This window comes from Bufo bufo, chromosome 2 (assembly GCF_905171765.1).
Source record: "Bufo bufo chromosome 2, aBufBuf1.1, whole genome shotgun sequence".
NCBI lineage: Eukaryota > Metazoa > Chordata > Amphibia > Anura > Bufonidae > Bufo > Bufo bufo.
In genome coordinates this window covers 295,843,884-295,864,479 of record NC_053390.1, presented here as the reverse complement: position 1 = coordinate 295,864,479, position 20,596 = coordinate 295,843,884, and the positions used below count along the sequence as shown (strand labels likewise).

General features: G+C 47.4%; 1 protein-coding gene across 2 annotated transcripts in view; it reads right to left on the bottom strand.

The window, feature by feature from the left end:
• The window catches only part of LOC120988953 (O-sialoglycoprotein endopeptidase), a 44,775-nt gene that overhangs the window by 22,904 nt on the left and 1,275 nt on the right, over nt 1–20,596 (bottom strand). Inside the window, exons 1-4 of one of the 2 annotated variants that reach the window (XM_040416766.1) lie at nt 15,662–15,783; nt 15,615–15,631; nt 15,352–15,475; nt 1,711–1,830 (exon numbers count right to left, since the gene is read on the bottom strand). In XM_040416766.1, coding sequence (XP_040272700.1) covers nt 1,711–1,830; nt 15,352–15,466 — 235 coding nt within the window. In that variant the 5' untranslated portion in view covers nt 15,467–15,475; nt 15,615–15,631; nt 15,662–15,783. Of the gene's footprint in view, nt 1–1,710; nt 1,831–15,351; nt 15,476–15,614; nt 15,632–15,661; nt 15,784–20,596 lie in introns of those variants that run through there. The other variant, XM_040416765.1, reaches the window with a different exon arrangement.

The following is a 20,596-nucleotide window of genomic DNA, read 5'->3' as shown; positions in this document are numbered from 1 at the left end:
GCGGACTGGAAAAACAGCAACAGCCATGTGGATGAGCCCTCATAAGAACAGATGCTCTAGAATTGTTATTACATGGGGAATGTAAGTGGTTACTAAAACTGACAGGAGAGGTGACATGTTCTCTTTAATATTCTGTATGTTGTATTGGGAAGCTGGAAAATATTAATCAGGTGGAATTGAGGGGAAAAAAGTAATTCTGCCATTGTTTTTACAGGTTTCATATTAATGGTATTCACTGGGTGGTAAAATTAGACATTGGGGCAGATTTATGAAGACCAATTACGTCTTAATAAATGACCCCCAAAGTTTTTATTTTAGACAGATTTATAAATCTCCTTTTTTACCTTCACTCTGCAGGCCAGTATGATCACAGCGATACCAAATTTATGTTGTTTTTGTTATATTTTAATGTGTTTTAACAAATAAACTTATTTGCATTGCCATATTCTGACACCCAAAACAGTTTTATATGTCAAACTATGGAGCTGTGTAAGGTCTTATTTCTTGCAAAGCCATCTGTAGTTTTTATTGTTATTACACTTGTTATTAAATTTTTGGGGGTAAACAAAACAAAAAAGGTAATTTGGCCATTTTTTAACAAGATTTTTTTTATTCATTATGGAGTTGACTGTATGGGATAAATACTTTTATGTTTTAATAGTTTGGGCATTTTTGGATGCAGTTTATATTTTTGGGGTTTACTTATTTTCATATGAAGAATGGGGAAAGGGGGTGCTTGTAATGTTTTATTCTTAGTTTTTTTATATTTAACTAGCAGAAGGACCCCACTTCGCATTGGTATATTTCATTTAATGTTTGTGTGTGTCGTTGAAAGATCGACAGTATCCACTATAACAGTGACATCTACAGTACCCCGCCCCATTAACAGTAACCTCCACAGTGGCCTGCCCCCTTAACGGTAACATCCACAGCGCCCTCCCCTTTAACAGTGACCTCCACAGCAGCCGCCTCTTTATTAGTGACCTCCACAGTACCCCGTGATGTCCACAATAACCCGCCCCCTTAACAGTGACCTCCACAGAGCTCTGTTCCCTTAAAATGTGACCTCCACAACACCCCACCCCCTTAACAGTGACCGCTACAGCACCCCGCCCCTCAACACTGACCTCCATAGCGGACCGTCCCCTTAACTGTGACCTCCACTGTTCCCTGCCCCATTAAGAGAGACTTCCACAGCATCCCGCCCCCTTAACAGTGACCTTCACAGCATCCCACCCCTTTAACAGTGACCTCCACAATTGCCGCCCCTTTAACAGTGACCTCCACAGTACCCCATCTCCTTAACAGTGATTTCCACCCCGTCCCCTCAACAGTGGCCTCTACAGCGATCTGCACCTTAACACTGACCTCCATAGCGGACAGGGAGAAAGTAAAGAAAAATTGCTGGGTCGTTATGGAAACCTGGTGTAAAACTGTGTATTTGGAGACTAAGGGCCTGCGAGCTTCTATTGGCTGATAAGGATCATGTGACCAGGCTTCTATTGGCTAATGCATTTTTTGGGAATTTCTCAGGAACGGTTTGTGCTAGAGAGTTGAGATCCGGTCTACAACCTTCCCGGACACCTGATGTACATGTGAGCCAAATTTCGTGATTGTAAATGTGACGATGCGGATACACACACATACACTCAGCTTTATATATTAGATTAAAAAAAAAAATTATAATAATAACTTTTTAGCCATTTTTACCTTTTGTGTAAGCCACGCAGTCGATTTCCCTTGGCTGTAGACTCGCCTCTTCAAGAGCCTCCTTGAGAACTTCTAGGATACATGAGCGATGGTGACGGGCTGTATCGCTGGGCAGGAAACCTTTAGTAGTGGACATAAATGTAGCGTTTTCAGAATAGTGGACATAAATGTAGCGTTTACAAGAATTCAGAATAACTATATTTTTGTACTTACCATAAAATCTGTTTCTTTTCTGTTCATTGGGTGACAGGCTTGACCGTGGGTATAGCTGCTGCCACTAGGAGGCTACACTAAGCACAAAAGTGTGAGCTCCTCCCTCCAGCTATACCCTTCCTACAGGGACCAAGCTAAAACAGTTTGTGCAAAAGCAGTAGGAGAAAAAAATTATAATAAAAAAAACCCAAAAAAAAAACAACAGGAAAACAAACAATGTACAAACCCAGAACCACGCAGGCCACAACGAGGCCCGTAACAAGAGAATGGGTGGGAGCTGTGTCCCCCAATGAACGGAAGAGAAACAGATTTTACGGTAAGTACAAAAATCTAGTTCTTATTCGTATCATTAGGGGACACAGGCTTGACCGTGGGATGCTACAGAGCAGTCCCAGGGGTGGGCCACAAATGAAGAAGCCCTCTGGCCAATCAGGAGCCCGGTCACTGATGCGGTACGCTTTCACAATGGGCAAACTAATCCAACGGGAAATGGAAACTTTGGACGCAGCCACCTCTCGTCTCGTTCCCTCTGGAATGATAAATAGTGAATCCGTCTGTCGGAAAGAGGACGTCTGAGACAGATAGATGCAAACGGCCCAAACCAAATCCAGAGTGTGGAGCGACTGCTCACGAGGATGACACGGGGCAGGACAAAAAGGAAGGGAGAATGATCTCTTCATTGAGATGGAATGCCGACACGACCTTCGGAACGTAGGACTGGAAGGATAAGGAAGGGGACCGACCGTCAGAAAAGAGACGCTAGTTCTGGACACCCTATAGAAGTGAATGCCACCAAAAAAGCCACCTTGTAGGACAGGAAGCGAAGGGACACCGGCTGCAAAGGGCTCAAGTGGAGAGGACTGGAGAGCACTGAGCACTAGATTAAGGTCCCTAGGATTCAACGGAGGACAGTAAGGGGGCACAGCATGCGCCACCCCCTGCAGAAAGGTCTGAAACCGCAGAAAGCAAAGCTAAGTTCCACTGAAAAAGAATGGAAAGGACCGAAACTTGCCCTTTGAGGGGACTGAGAGCCAGCCCCAAGTCCATGCCCGACTCTAGGAAAGACAACTGGTGGCGTTCGCACCAACTAAAGTAGGACTTCCAGGTCCAGTGATAGATCCAGGAGGACGGCTTCCTAGCACGAATCATGGTCTGGACAACAGCATCCGAGAAACCACGAGCCTTTTTTCTTTTTTAAATCAGGTTGTTTTTATTGAGGATTTTTTCAACAACGTAAAGAAAACAAACATTTACTATTCAGGTGTCCTATAGATTCTATGTAGCAGTAGCAACTGTGACATTCTATGTGCTTCGCCCACCGCTATATCCGTAAATCCTTCTAGCACTTTGTGCCACTGGTCTTCCGTTAGATCAGTTATATCTTCCCGCCATTTGTCATACAATCGGAGAGGCTGCTTTTTAAATTGCGTTTCCATAAGACTATTATAATGCAGTGATATGACCCTGCTAGTGGTTCCCTTAGAGCTTGCTAAATCTATATTCGTATGTTTAGAGGCTGGTTTAATCCTCTCCACTTTACCCTGCGAATGCATAGCATGTCGAAGCTGCAAATACATGTAAAATTAGGAGTGCGGAAACTGAAACTCACGTTGTAGTTGAGCATATTCTTTTAAAGGGTTTCTATCACTTCGTATGACATAATTAGCTGTCAGACACTAGCGATCTGCTAGTGTCTGCTCTGGCCAACCATCCTACTATAATCACTTGTGGGGCAGCGGTTTTGCTAAAAAACTAACTTTTATAAATATGCTAATGAGCCTCTAGGTGCTATGTGGGCGTCATTAGCACCTAGAGGCTCCGTCTACCTTCATACACAGCCGCCGCCCAGCGCGTCCCTCCAGCCCGCCCATGTCCTCCTCCGTGTGACGCAGCGGCCGAATTCTCGCGCATGCGCCTTGCGCGGCTGTATTCGGCGCATTTGAGATGTCTGAGCTCGGAGCGGTCAGACATTCAATGCGCATGCACCGAATACATCCGCGCATGCGCATTGAATGTCTGACCGCTCCGAGCTCAGACATCTCAAATGCGCCGAATACAGCCGCGCAAGGCGCATGCGCGAGAATTCGGCCGCTGCGTCACACGGAGGAGGACATGGGCGGGCTGGAGGGACGCGCTGGGCGGTGGCTGTGTATGAAGGTAGACGGAGCCTCTAGGTGCTAATGACGCCCACATAGCACCTAGAGGCTCATTAGCATATTTATAAAAGTTAGTTTTTTAGCAAAACCGCTGCCCCACAAGTGATTATAGTAGGATGGTTGGCCAGAGCAGACACTAGCAGATCGCTAGTGTCTGACAGCTAATTATGTCATACGAAGTGATAGAAACCCTTTAAAGTCTCCCCATCATAAAGTTGATGCATGTGGATAAGTCCGTACCGTCCCCACGTCTGAATAGTAGATATTTTATGCAGTTCTGCGTACATGTAATTGGGCCATATTACGGTAAACTTTGTGTACCCTTGTATCCCTGCTACTTTCCACCAAACTTTATGGATTACCCGAAGTATCGGAATGTCATTCCCTGCTTTATCCAGGGATCCATCCTCTAACGCTGTTAATAAGTTTCCCCCCCCCACTAGAACTTGCGCGATTCGCCCCGCCTTATTAATGTCCTCCTTCATCCCCCTACCGTGCAGATGCTGTAGTTGGGCAGCTAAGTAATAAATCCATGGGTCTGGAGCCCCAAGTCCCCCATCAGTTTTTGGTCGACAGAGCGTAGCCAGTTTTATACGTGGAACCCCTCTCTTCCAGATTAAGTCTCTAAATATGGCATTAACCGTGACAAAAAAAAAAAATTAATCGGGTAGGAACCCATATAGGCGCGTTATGCAGCAAGTATAGGAGTTGTGGCAAGAGTATCATTTTTAGAAGGTTAACCCTCCCTATTACTGATAGTGGCAGTTTGGTCCAAACCTGTACCTTCTGTTGGAATCTCTGCAGCAGCGGAGTCAGATTCAGTCTTTCCTAATCTCTGACATCAACAGTATCCTGGACGCCCAGATATTTGAAAGAAGTGACAAGTTGCAGGCCCTCAGTCTGGCAGCAACTGACCCCATTGTCAGCAGAGAGCAACATCAGCACAGACTTGGACCAGTTAATGTTCAACCCTGACAGGCCGCTAAACCCATTAATAATGTTCATGGCTGCCGGAAGAGAGGAGCTCCATTCATCTAGGAATAAGAGCATGTCATCGGCATAAAGAGCTACTTTTTCGACTAGTCCATTATATCTAAAGCCCTAGACTGCCTGCGCTTCCCCAAGTGCCGTCGCCAGGGGCTCATTTGCTATTGCAAAGAGTAATGGTGACAGGGGGCACCCCTGCCTCGTCCCTCTATGCAGATGGAAAGATCGGGAGAGAGCTCCATTCACCCTAATTTTAGCTGTAGGGGTGTTATATAAAAGAGTTGGATCCACTGGATAAAGGTTGTCCCAAAGCCCATTTTCTTGAGCACCGCCCACAAGTATCTCCCTTCCACGCTATCGAACGCTTTGGCCGCGTCAAGAGACTCGACCGCTGCTTTCAATCCGTGATACCTCCCTGCCTGTATGTTTAGGAATAAACGTCTGATGTTAACCGCAGTTGATATATTAGGCATGAAACCTGCCTGGTCTGAATGTATAAGCGACGTTATCACTGTATTAAGTCTGTTCGCCAACACTTTCGCTAATAGCTTCACGTCTACTTGGAGCAGAGATATAGAGGTCTAACACGATTCTGCCTTTAGGGGATCTTTTCCCTGTTTGGGAATGACAACTATGATCGCCTCATTCATACTAAGTGGCAATCTACGCTGAAGCTGTGCCTCCCTAAGCACTTCCAACAACTCAGGAAGCAAGATAGGGGCGAATGTTTTATAAACTTCGGCAGGCAAGCCATCACTCCCAGGGGCCTTAGTATTAGACATATCACTCAGGGCCGCTTCTAATTCCTTGATTGCTATGGGACTATCCAAAATCGACACTTGATCAGAGCTCAATGTAGGAAGCTGGAGCCCACCCAAGAAATGCGTAATCTCTGGATCCCCTGCAGTAATTTTGGATTCATATAGAGATGAATAGAATACATGCATAATATCTAACAATTTGTCTGGAGCTGTACACACAACCCCCTCGACATTGCGAAGAGCAGCGACATACGTAGAGGGCTGCTGCGCTTTGGAGAGCAATGCCAGCAATTTACCTGTCCTCTCCCCCTCCTCAAAATATGATTGTTTCTGGAAAAAACTTTTGTTTTTTGCTTTGAGAAGAAGTTTATCATTCAGTTTACATTGTGCTTCCTGCCATTGGGTTCTATACCCTTCCGTTGGCTGTATGACATATTGTGTTTCCGCCTCAACCATTTGCCGTTCTAATGTTTTTACCGTCACTCGGGATTCATTTAGCTTTTTATTAACCTCTGCGATAAGTACTCCCCTCAAAAAGGCTTTCATGGTATCCCAGACTATCAGTGATGAAGCTCCTGGAAGCAGTCACTAATATGGGAGAATGGTCTGACAGTTGCCTGGTTAGATATCGGACATCGCAGATACGGCAGCCCATTGCCTCATTCCCAAGAGCCAAATCTATTCCGGACAGTGTTTGGTACGTGTTGGAGCAGCAAGAGTACTGGCGAATCCGTGGATTGCGCAGCCTCCAAAAATCCACCAGGGACGCTTCATCTAGAAGTCTCCCAAAAGGGGTAAGCAGCCCCTCCGATTGTGACGCAGAAGTGGACAGTCTATCCCATGTAGGACATATTACGTTGTTAAAATCCCCCATTATCAGTGCTGGAGTATCAGGATAATCAGACAGAAAAGCCAACAACTTTTTAATTACAAGCAGGGAATATGGCGGTGGTATGTATACCCCACATATAATGCATGGGACATTAAAAAGTTTGCCATAAAGGAAGACATAGCATCCCTCTGTATCAATCCTCTTATCTATGCAGCTAAAAACTAGATGTCTGTGGATCAGTATACTTACTCCCCTTGCATATGAGGAGTAAGTAGCATGATAACAATGACTCGCCCACCTAGGGGTAAGCAAGTGGGACTGTTCCGCAAGGAGGTGCGTCTCCTGTAGGCAGCAGACCGTAGGGTGGTACACTTTAACACTCTCTATTATGGCCTTCCTTTTAATGGCATCCTTAACCCCTCGAACGTTCCAGCTCAGAAAATTCACTGGGTTAGCCATATTTACATATAGGTTACCATATTTGAAACGGATAAAGCAATATACATTCTATAGGTTCCATTACCCATTGAGACAAGTATACGGACCTGGGACCATTTTTCCCCAACTCCCCTTCACCAACCTAGAGAACATCCCTCCCCTTGCTTAAACAGCACCTGGATTCACTCTTTCCAACAGATCCCACCAATACACCTTAGTACTAAGGTCTGTGGGCAGTTAAACTATCTATTGGTAGAGAAAATTCCCTGACCCCCACAATCCCTGGCGGGGCGGAAATGAACGCTTCCATGATTCACAACTTGAAATACAAACTGTTAAACAGTGGAAAATAGTGATACGAACAGCATGAACAACATCCTGCACTTGACCTCAGTTATTATTGATATGGACAATATTAGCAATGTAAGAAACTCTATGCATTTTGCATTACACCGGTATCTTAGCTCCCACCAGTAACTTAAAGCTGGCAGGGGCTAAGTATAGACGCTTGCAGCCACCGGTGTACTTCTACACAGCCGGTGTTCAACACCCAGAATATACAATGTCAGCATGTATTGTAGACCTCTCAGTCGCCCTGGTTCTTTTCCGCCCGAAGTTGTCTTTCATGACGGTCCAGCCATTTAGATGCCTCCTTCGGGTCTTCAAAGAAGCTTGTGGATCCGAGAGTCGCTATCCTAAGCCTGGCCGGATACAGCATAGAGTACGTTGCTCCCAGCTCCCGCAGACGTCTCTTTACTTCCAGGAATCTAGACCTCCACTTCTGAACTTCCATAGAGAAGTCGGGGAAAAAGGACACCCTGTGGCCGTAGATAGAAATATCAGGCAGGTCTCTGGCCTTGCGCAGAATAGAGTCACGATCCCTATAATGGAGCACTTTCATGAGAACCGGTTGTGGTGGTGCCCCTGGTGGTAGAGGCCTGGTGGGGACTCTGTGCGCACGTTCAATGGCAAATAAAGGGGTCTGGACACCTCCTGTAAACTGTTCTTTGAGCCCAAAAAAAAATTCAGTGGGGTTAGAGCCTTCCACTTTCTCAGGCACTCCAACTAGCCGCACATTATTTAGTCTCAGCCGATTTTCCAGATCGTCTTGTTTAGCAGAGATTACATCAATTCTGCAGGAGTGATCTGCAGAGTCTTTTAAGAGGGTGTACTGCATCTTCTATGTCTCCCATACGAACCTCTAGAGACGTAGTACGGTCTGCCAGTTTTCGCAGATCATGCCTGACAATAGATATATCTTCCTTAATGGCTCCCATCTGCATGGACATAACATTAAGTGACTTGCCCCACTTAAAAATAGCCTGGAGAATGTCCTTGATAGTCGGCTCCTCCATATCTGAGCCTGGGACATCTGGGTCCTCAGCCCCATCTTGATCCTGTATGGCGGCAAATCTGTTAGGGTGCCGTTTCAGACCCATCACCTCTCCGGTCTCATCCCAGTCTGAATCCCTTCCCCCATCCATCAGGGAGGACTCACAGTTGGTGTCCTAGGCAAGTCTCACACTGGGGAATACCGGGGTGTGCGCGTACTGACTCAGCCTCTCGGCCGCATCTTGTTGCAAGTCACTCACGCGGTCCCGGCGCTTCAGCGTGGCGGCCCCAGCGCCATCTTGCTAATTTTTTCCGGCTCCTCTCCCGTCCCTCCTCCTGGACATGACGTGGCGGAATACAAGTGACTGCAGGTAGCGAAGAGGTCCCTGGACCTTTAGGTGCAACTTAGTCCACAATATACCCCAATTCAGGCTGTTTGTGTCGGATAAATGGTTGAGGCAGTGCAGGCAGGGGCTCCGAAGCTCACGTCCGCTCACATGTCCAGCTAGCCACGCCCGAAACCACGAGCCTTTAGTATGGCAGCTTAATCAGCCATGCAGTTAAATGTAGAGACCCTAGATTCGGGTGGAAGATCGGTCCCTGCGACAAGAGGTCCTCCTGAAGGCGAAGACGCAGGGTTCATTGGCGAGGAGGGAGATTAGGGATGCGTGCCATACTCTGCGTGGCCACGAGAATGACGGGCAGACCTTCGAACCTGATTTTCCGGAGAAGACGCGGAATAGGAAAGAACACGTAAGGGAACGTGAACCGAGTCCACGGGATCACAAGGGTGTCTGACGCCCGATGATCCTTGGACCTCGCGACTAAGTTCTCTATGTTGCGGTTCAAGCAGGAGGCCATGAGATCTACATCCGGCCGACCCCATCGCTCGCAGATCGCGAGAAAGACTTGTAAATGCAGAGCCCATTTGCCGGGATAGAGTCTCTCCACTTGTAGAAGCCAGGGATATGAACTGCTGACAGAGCTGGGTCATGGCTCTCCGCCCAGGAGAGGATGAGCGCTGCTTCCGACATGGCTGCGGGGTTCTGGGTGCTGCCCTGGTGGTTTAGATATGTGACTGCCGTGGAGTTGTCGGATTGAACCCGAACTGGATACGCCCGGAGACGGTGCGTCCAATGAACCAGAGAGACGAATCGCCCGCAATTCCAGAATATTGAATTGGAAGGGAGAGTTCCTTGCGGAACCAGGTACCCTGGACCGAGATTGTCCAGATTCCCCCCCCCCCCCCCCCCAGACTGACGTCAGTCGTCAACACTATCCAGCGGAGGGGAAGGAAGGAGCGGCTCGATGTCAGCATCGGACACATCAACCACCACCGGAGGTCTCGGAGCGTCGGGGCAGAGAGATGGATGAGTCGATCCAGGGAGGCTGGGGAACGGTCCCAAATGGTCAGAATGTGCCGCTAAAGAGCCCTGGTATGGAACTGAGCGTAGGGCACTGCTTTGAAGGAAGAGACCATGTGGTCCAGAGCCCTGGCGAATGGGAAGAGGCTAAGGCCACAACAAAGAGGATCTGACGACGGAGAGTGGAGAGTTTGTCTGGGGGCAAGAATATCTTGGCCCGATCGGTGTCGAACAGCATGCCCAGAAACATCAGCTGCCGAGATAGGTGAAGACATGACTGATAGGTTCAGAACCCATTCGAAGCGTTCCAGGGTGTCCTGGACGATGCGTAGGCTGTCTGCCATTGCCCGGAATGACGGACCCTTGATCAGGATATCGTCCAAGTACGGAATCGCCACTATCCCCCTGGCATGAAGCAGAGCCATGACTGAGGCCAGAATCTTGGTAAAGACTCTGGGAGCTGTTGCAAGATCGAACGGGAGGGCCACAAACTGGTAATGAAAAGGTCCCACTGCGAACTGAAGATATTTCTGGTGACCGACGCAGATGGGAACATGGAGGTAGGCGTCCTTGATGTCTATCGAGGACAGGTGCTTTGAGGTCTAGGATGGGCCGGACTGTACCCACTTTCTTGGGGACTAATAAAGAGATTAGAGTAGAATCCGGGAAAACGTTCTTGAGGCGAAACAGGAACAATCACTCCCTGCCGCAGAAGGGTGAGAATAGCATAAAAAAAGGTCTGAAGAGCGGGCCAAAAGCCTGGCCGCGTCCAGAGAGGCCTCACAGATGTAAGGACTGGCGTGGGAAAGTTGCACTGCAATATCCAAAAGTTCCTCTGAGGAGTCCCCAGAGGCAAAGCCCTGACATAAAACCGAGCGCAGGGCAGTGCCAACTGCTTCAAAAGAAGATTTGGCAAAAGATTCCAATTTCTTATCCCTGGGGTCTGAGAAGTAACCCCTATCCGCCATAGGCAAGGTAGTATTTTTAACCAAGCGGGATACCGGTGGCTCAACAATAGGAGAGGACAACCACTTCTTTGTCAAATCCTCTGGAAAGGGATATAAGATGTCTAAATGTTTCAGCAAAGCAAAACGCCCGTCAGGGAAGTTCCATTGATTCCTCCCTTTCCAAGGAAACTCTGGGTGTTTGGGGAAAACTTTTGGCGAGCAACGGGATCGCCTGAAGGAAAAACTAGAACCGGCAGATGAGGGTGTAGCGTCCTCAACCTGTATAACAGCTGCAATGAGATTGTCTACCATAGCGGACAGTTTGGAAGACTGGTCCTCCGGTGAGACAAAGTCAGCGTCTGACAACTTTTCCTCAGAACACGCCTCTTCTAATGAGGATGTGTCGGAGCGCGACTCCCTGGGAGGTGGCGGGGAGATGGAGGAAACATGGGACGCAGACGCCCTTCAAGGAGAGGGTGGTCTGGTCCGTTCTGCAGGACGTCCACGATGGGGAGTAGCAGAGGAGTCCCCAGAGTCTGACTGGTCACAGGGTGGCCGCACAGCTAAACGCCCCAGCATTTCCACAATGGCCCTGTTGGAATGGGAAACTTCCAGCACCATCTTAGACAGAGCGCATCCACTCCGGCTGGGACAAGGTCAGAGCCACTTGGTGGTGAAGCAGAGCACAAGGAGCAGAGGGGATTTAACTGACCGGATGGGAATTTTGAGCGACAAGAAGCACATGCAAAATGTTGCACGGAAGTGACCGCTGGCTTTGGAGCCTGGGATTTGAGTTTGGACATAGTGAGTACCTGTAGTGAAAGGTAGGAGGGCTAAAGTTAGACCCTGTCGGAATGGAAGAAAGAGCTCACTTGGCCTGTGTCCCTTACTGCAGCCTGTCCGGGGAAAAAAAAAAAAAGAAAAGAAAAAAAAAAACTGGTGTTAGAGTCCGCAGAGGTCCTTCTGAGCAGGCGATGGGTGGGGTCAGAAAAACAAGCGCCAGGAAGCCAGATGAAGGAGGGTGAGTCGGCCCCTGGCGATAATTAAAAGGAGCACTGGCGCACCAACTGACTCCCCTTAGAGGTCTGCAACCGCTCCCCCCCTTCCCCGTACAGCGGTGCTGCCTCAAGGAGCCCCAGCCGAGCGGAGATGCCAGCCGGGTGAGAAGTACCCGCGGCGAGCGGATCAGAAGTAGGCTGCAGAAAAAGCCAGGGCCTCAATTACAAGCGGCCCCGGCGGAGGAGAATAACGGAACTCCGCGAGAAACCGATGGGGGGCAGGCGGAGGGGGATTGGGAAGGTGGTTTGGGCCAGAAAGAAGCTTGGCAAGCACAGAGGGCTTCCTTTCATCTTCATCCTTCCCTCACAGGAGAGCTTTTCACGCAGCTGTTAACCCTTAACCTTGGGGGGACAAGGCTTCGTGGGCACCATCCACAGCAAGTAACCTGAGAAGGGGAGGGGGAAGAAAAAGGGGGTTTTGGTTTGGAACCAGGAATACTTACCTGTCTGGCGTGTTCTGCCACCCTGGTTCCAGCCGGGTCACCACTTCCGGTGTAGCAGTCCTCCCCAAGGGGGCCGCACACCGAAAACAGAGGGGACTTGTCGTGGGCAGCCATGGTGACCCGAAGGCTGGCGGGATGCAGAGGCTTTAGGAACCTCTGGTCCTCCTTGTCTTCTGGAGACCGGGAAGGAACAGCGGGCTTGGGGACCACCTGGTCTCCCGTCTCCTGGGTGGGAGTGCAGGCAGCTAGGACTGCCTGTAATCCCGCTAGAAGAAAAAAATATAAATAAAAAAAATCTGCAGACCTGCAAAGCAGGGAGGTCTGCCTCCTACAGACACTAAGCTAAAACTGTTTTAGCTTAGTCCCTGTAGGAAGTGTATAGCTGGAGGGAGGAGCTCACACTTTTTTGCTTAGTGTCGCCTCCTAGTGGTAGCAGTTATACGTCAAGCCTGTGTCCCCCAATGATACGGATGAGAAAAAAAAGTTTTAGGAAAAACAGCCTCAGAAGAAAGCAGTGTTGAAAATATAACTCATCTGCAGTGCTACTGCATGTATTTTCTTGAAAATTATCTCACTGATCATTAAAAAAAAATGGAGAAGACCTCAATTAATTACAACTGTGCAACAATTTCCATCGCTTGGTGCTATTCATTTTACCATACTTTCAGACCAAGGGCTCATTATGGTGAGCAATCTGTGTGCGAGTGTAGAACACTGTCACATTACAGTCTATAGGTGGATCTATACAGGTGAAACTCGAGAAATTTAAATATCGTGCAAAAGTCCATTTATTTCAGTAATGTAAATTTAAAGGAATTGCATTAATGCAACTTAAAATTAGAATTTTGTGAAAAAGTTCAATATTCTAGGCTCAAAGTGTCACCGTCTAGTCAGCTAATGAATCCATACCCCCTGAGCAAAGGGGACCTCAAAATTGTGACTTTGGGGTTTCATAAGCTGTAAGCCATAATCATCCAAATTATTACAAATAAAGGCTTGAAATATCTCGCTTTGCATGTGATGAGTCTCATGTGTTAGTTTCACCTTTTACATTGCATTACTGAAATAAATGAACTTTGCACGATATTCTAATTTTTCGAGTTTCACCTGTATATGCGATTTTCTACATAGTCCACGTAGGAAGAAAACTGCAACATGCTGTAATCTGATTTTCTTGCTGAAACTCGTCCATTCTTCATTCAAATCAATGGATCTATGAAAACAGCACACGGACGCCATTTGTGTGTGGTCCGTTTTTCATGGGCGGATGCTAGAAGTACAAGTTTTACATCTCTCTGAATGAGCCCTGAGACAGAAGATTTTAGCTCATCCCAGCTTCCCCGATTGGGAGAGACAATGGATGGGGTTACACCAACATCCCTGGTGCTCTAGGGACCTGGAGGGGTTAATACTCATACAGTGCTTGTCTTCATCTATGTTCTGCCCAAGTATTAAGGAAAGCCTTAGTTTATGCCTACACGGCAGCCAGGATCGCGGGGTAGCTGTGATCCCATAGAAATGAATGGGTTCACTGCTCCAGTTGTAAGAAATCCAACACTGCTGGATTTCTTGTGACCGATGTGGCGATCCCATTCATTTCTATGGAATCACAGCTACTCTGCGATCCTGGCGGTGACCAGCGTCGCCATACGCTTAACTTCATACTAGAAGATTTTTTCCTAGCAGAAAAGTGAATTTTATAAACATAACAAAAGGGGAAAACAGTTGTCTATTATGGTCCGAGCATTACGCATGACCAGCTTTACTGTGAATTCACCGGCAGATTTGCTTCAGAATCTGCATCTGTCCCATTCACCTAAAAAGAGTCTGCGGAAATCCATGCTCATGCCACAGAAATAAGCACATTCACATTAGGGATCGACCGATATTGATTTTTTAGGGCCGATACCGATAATTTGTGAACTTTCAGGCCGATAGCCGATAATTTATACCGATATTCTGGGAATTTTCATTTTTGAGAAAAAAAAAAAATTCCTACACAAATCTGCTGAAAATTAATATGTTTATTGTTAATGTGTATTTTTTTGTTTATTGTTAATGTGTATTTTTTTTTATAAGTCTTTTTCATTTATACTTAATATTTTTGTGTTTTTTTTTTACACTAACTTTTAGCCCCCTTAGGGACTAGAACCCTTGTCCTATTCCCCCTGATAGATCTCTATCAGGGTGAATAGGAGCTCACACTGTCCCTGCTGCTCTGTGCATAGTGCACACAGCAGCATGGAGCTTACCATGGCAGCCAGGGCTTCAATAGTGTCCTGGCTGCCATGGTAACCGATCGGAGCCCCAGGCTTACACAGCTGGGGCTCCGATCGGAGGAGCAGGGGAGAGGGGATCCTGTGGCCACTGCCACCAATGAGTAATACTGGGTGGGGGTGGGGGGGGGGGGGGGGGGGGGGGGGGCGCACTGCGCCACCAATGTTTTTACTATTGGCCGGGATTGGGGTGGGGGCGCACTGCGCCACCAATGATTAATACTGGGGGGCTTGGGGCGCACTGCGCCACCAATGAAGATAAGTCTCTCAATCATTCATATACAGGAGGCGGGAGCTGGCTGCAGAATCACATAGCCGGCTCCCGACCTCTATGAGCGGTAGCTGCGATCCGCGGCACCTGAGGAGTTAACTACCGCGGATCGCAGCTATCGCTCATAGAGGCCGGGAGCCGGCTATGTGATTCTGCAGCCAGCTCCCGCCTCCTGTATATGAATGAATGGCTTATCTTCATTGGTGGCGCAGCGGCCACAGCCCCTCCCCTCCTCTTGTCTTCTCTTCTGTCATTGGCGGCAGCAGCAGCACAGGGGGAGGAGACACTGCTTCCTTCTCCCCTGTGCTGCGGAGGGAACACAGAGAGCGCTGAGAGCAGCGCGTTCTGTGTTCCCCATACGTTATCGGTATATCGGCAAAATAGATGCCGATACCGATAACGTTCAAAATCCTCAATATCGGCCGATAATATCAGCCAAACCGATAATCGGTCGATCCCTAATTCACATGTATTAAAGGGACTTTCAGCCTCAGAAATTTAAGGAACAAATCTATCACATGTGAATATAGCCCTAGGAGGTGACTCTTTTCCATCACTCTGACCTTGTCCTGGAGGAGTAATGTAGGTTCTTCGAGGATTACTTAAAACCTTCCCATCCTGAATGATGCCCACTCCAATCTTGTTGGCGCTTCCTTCAAACCCCAAGACAATAGTCATTGTGACAACCTAGAACAAAAAGATACCAGAGCTAAGGTTAAATATGTCATTTCTTGTAAAGGGACTGAAACCACTAGGGCTTAGTGCGGTGTTAAGAATAAAGATTACCAATCCTAATAGGAGCATCTTAATGAGGACCTGCACTTACCTGGATGCCCCGCTCCACAGATTATTTTCTTCTTCTCTTAGGCCCCAATATGCTACCGAGGCCATACAAGGTCAACCGGTGCTGATTCTCAACAGGTAGTTAATAGGGGGCTCTGATGTGCATGCCTCAACCGCAGATCTGGAAACTAACAGCACAGACTTTTGGGAATGGAGGGGCCAAGCAGGAGAGAAAAAAGCTACAGAACCCGTTGAGCAGCTGCTGTGGTTGGTGGACATGACAGCTCATCTTTAAAGGGGTTATGAAGCAGCCAGAAAGGAGTAAGCACTGATTTGTAGAGACCACTTTTAGATAGGGGTGCACCGAAATGAAAATTCTGGTCCGAAACCGAAAATTCAGGATGCCCTTGACCGAAACTGCCTTTTTGCCCAAATACTTTTTTTTAAATGATTTTATTAATAATTCTTTTTCATGAATTTAATAAATCATATTATATATGGAGAGGGGGATCTGTGGGTGGCTCTGTTATGGAGAGGGGGATCTGTGGGTGGCTCTGTTATGGAGAGGAGGATCTGTGGGTGGCGCTGTTATGGAGAGGGGGATCTGTGGGTGGCGCTGTTATGGAGAGGGGGATCTGTGGGTGGCGCTGTTATGGAGAGGGGGATCTGTGGGTGGCGCTGTTATGGAGGCGGGGGATATGTGCACTGTTATGGGCATAACAGTGCACAGATCCCTTTCCCCATTACAGTGCACAGATCCCCCCTCCCCATAGCAGTGCCATAGACCGATCCCCCTACCCATAACAGCCCCGGCCCTGCTGCTCACAGCATCACTCACTGCATCTTTATTTTACCTTACAATCGTGACGCTCCAGTAAGAACTCTGCAGGCAGAGCGGAGGGCGGCGTAACGTCACTTACTCACGTGACGCACCTGCTCCGCCCACTTTATGAATGAAGGAGGCGGAGCAGGCGCGTCACGTGAGTAAGTGACGTTACGCCGCCCTCCGCTCTGCCTGCAGAGTTGTTACTGGAGCGTCACGATTGTAAGGTAAAATAAAGATGCAGTGACTTAAAGTAAACCGCCCGCCCGGCGCCCGCCCGCAGATGGTGAGCTACTTGGTGGGTGACAAATCCCACACCCCATATTTTCGGCCGATATGTAACAATATCGGCCGAAATGGATTAGGTACATTTTCGGCCGCCGGAATTTCGGTGCACCCCTACTTTTAGAGCACCTACTGATGTACTTGGAGTGTTGGCAGACAGGACACGCTCCCCGAAGTGGTGTGCATACATTCTATTTGGTGAGGCCTCATGTGACTCGCCCTTCCATCCACGTCAACAATCATAACTGTAACTGTAGGGAGCTGGCTTAGTTACTGAACAAATGCCCCTTGCGGCATTTTGCTGGTTCCTGGCTCTCCGTGCACCCACTGTAATGGTGGAAGTGAACGCTGATATTTGTAGTACTTTTTAGCTCCCATTGAAAACAGTCCACCTCACAACCTTTAAGAAGAGCATGGTCTGCCGTGGTCCTATAGCTAAGGCTTCATGCAAACAGCCCTGTCCAATTTTAGTCCACATAAAAATGGACACCTGAAAATCAGATGGCTTCCATGTGCATTATTTTTTTTTTTCCTCATTCCCCTCAATGAAAGCAGGTATCACTTTTTAAAAAAAAAAATTTGGGTAGGTGAAGTAACAAAAACACGGCAGATCAGCCATTTTTATTTTTGTTCTTCTGTTACGCTGTATGAGATATTTTATATGTTAATGCTATGGGCGTCTAATTTTATTTTGGGGAAAGGGGTGATTTGAACTTTTAGATATGTTTAGAAACTTTTATCAAACTTTTTTTAGTCCCCAATGGGACATGAACTTGCAAAAAATCTGATTGCCACACTCTAAGGTGATTTCATATATTAGGGTTACATAGTTAATACAGTTGAAAAAAGACAAACGTCCATCAAGTTGAACCAAGGGATAGGTGGGTCCATTCACACATCCGTATGTGTTTTGCAGATCTGCAAAACACGGACACTGGCAATGTGTGTTCCGCATTTTGCGGACAGCACATCGCCGGCACTCTCATAGAAAATGCTTTCTCTTGTCCGCAATTGCCGACAAGAATAGGACATGTTCTATTTTTTTGCAGAACAGAAGTGCGGATCCGTAAATTCCGGCCCTATTGAAAATGAATGGGTCCGCACCTGTTCCACAAAATTGCAGAACGGATGTGGACCCATTTTGCGGATGTGTGAATAGACCCTTAGTGTGTGGAAAATTCTGTATATTCCAATTCAGTGCTGCCATCTGCAGGCCTGCATTGGCATATACCAGTAAGAGGCCCGGTGTCCTTGTACAGGCTCAGGCCGCTACCACTAAGGAATGCCTTCCCGATCTCAGTGAGGGGTAGGCGTTGCGGACTGGGTTTTCGCTCTCAGATGCCGTGGTCACATATGACCCTGGCATCTGGGGGTTTAAATGTCTGATTGGTATTATTGCCTGGAATATAGTCACGGCGTCCTGAGAAGTGTCACGGGTATTCATAATCCTCTGATATCACTGCCAACCTACTGAGGATTGCCAGTTGGCTCCTTGGAAAAAACTATGGAAACATATCAAAGGTTTTGATTGGCGAGGATCTGAATGCTGAGACCCCCACTGATCCCTAGAAGGAGCAGAGAGGTGCACACATTTCACACTCTCTCCTCACTGGAGGGGAGGAAGTGAGACAAACGCAACGTATGTGCAGAAATTGACCTGTTGGGCGGACCTAAAAATCTGCAGCATGTCAGTTGTATGGGCGATTCCACACCTTCTATAGTGATTTCCCCATAGACTTCAATGGATGCTTTAGTTTAAAAGTCAGTTCTTGTTCCTCTGTCCACGGCATCTAGGATTGCTCCAAACAACATTTCATTGTATTGTACATTGTATTACATTGTATTGTACAGTGACAATAAAGGCATCTTATCTTAACCCTAACAAACAGAAAATCTGCACCAAAACTGCATAAAAACTATACAAAAAAAAAAAAAACTCAACAAAACTAGCGCACATTGATTTGTGCGCTTTTGGTGCAGATTTCATGCACACTAAGGGTACTTTCACACTAGCGTTATTCTTTTCCGGCATGGAGTTCTGTCTTAGGGCAAAGAAAAAGGGGGTCAGTCAGCACATCCCAATGCGCAGGGGCACGTTGCTATGGCTGAAAACAACACTGTAAAACAAAACATGCAATGCAACAGCTCTCTGCAAACCAAATAAAGTACAAAAATGCATAATAATTGCAAGTGCTACACTAATAAGTTAGAGATGCTTGGCAAATCGTTTTGTACAAAATTATTTTAGCCCGTCTGCCGCACGTCAAGGCGATCTCTAGTTAGACGGGTTCCTAACACTAAATTCTACCTGTTATGTGCCATGACGGCTACCATATAATTCAGAAAGTGCAGGTTTCACATGCATGCTGGATCCGCCTGAATTTCTGTCATTTTTGGTGCCAAAATGGCCTCCATTATATCCACGGAACGCAGTTACCAGCATGCACGCCGGGCCCACTCCACACCACCCCTGGCGCCAAAAAGGTCACCAAAGACTGCAATGAGAGTCCACACACTATCTCTCTCCTGGTGCCAGATGGCTTCCAGTGAGTGAGGGGGAGCAGGCCAAGCTATATACTAACACTAATTAAAATCAGCCAATGGGGCAGACGAGCTGGTCAGGAGTGCACGACTGCGGCAGACGGGCTCAAATAATTTTGTACAAAACGATTTGTCAAGTATCTCTAACTTATTAGTATAGCATTTGCAATTATGATGCAATTTTGTACTTTATTTGTTTTGCAGTGAGCTGTTGCATTGTCTGTCTAAGGCTACTTCCACACTAGCGTTCGGGTGTCCGCTCGTGAGCTCCGTTTGAAGGCTCTCACAAGAGGCCCCGAACGGATCCGTCCAGCCCTAATGCATTCTGAATGGATGCGGATCCGCTCAGAATGCATCAGTTTGGCACCGTTTGTCCTCCGCTCAGCAGGCGGACCCCTGAACTCAGCTTGCAGCGTTCGGGTGTCCGCCTGGCCGTGCGGAGGCAAACGGATCCGTCCAGACTTACAATGTAAGTCAATGGGGACGGATCCGTTTGAAGTTGACACAATATGGCTCAATTTTCAAACGGATCCGTCCCCCATTGACTTTCAATGTAAAGTCAAAACGGATCTGTTTGCATTATCATGAACAAAAAAAAAAAAAAAATAATAATAATTTTTTTTTGTTCATGGTAATGCAAACGGATCCGTTCTGAACGGATCTAAGCGTTTGCATTATAGGAGCGGATCCATCTGTGCAGATACCAGACGGACCCGCTCTGAACGCAAGTGTGAAAGTAGCCTTAGGGCAATCCGTTCAGGATGCATGTCTTCAGTTCCGTCTTTTTGCCTTTTCAGGACGGAGATAATACATGCTACGGTTTTATCTCCGGCCAAAATTCCGGAACAATTGCCGGATCCGGCATTTTTTCCCAATGAAATGCATTAATGCCAGATCTGGCCTCAAGTGTTCCGGCATTGCGGTCTGCGCATGCTCAGACCGCACAAAATATGAAAATAAATAAATGCAGGATCCGTTTTTCCGGATGACATGGTGATGGACCATGTGACCTGACGTCACCACAGGTCCTTTAGCCGGCAGCTCATGATTAAAGAAGTAAGAAGAGACCGGCAGCTACGCGATCAAGAGGAGGAGGTGAGTTAATTATTTTTTAGCCCTCAATTGATCACCTACTATGCATTCTGTATTCAGAATGCTATTATTTTCCCTTATAACCATGTTATAAGGGAAAATAATACAGTGAATAGACTGTCATCCTAGCAACCATGCGTGAAAATCGCACCGCATCCGCACTTGATTGCGGATGCTTGCGATTTTCACTCAGCCCCATTCACCTCTATGCGGCCTGCGTGGCGTGATAAACGCACAATATAGAGCATGCTGCGATTTTCACGCAACGCATAAGTGATGCGTGA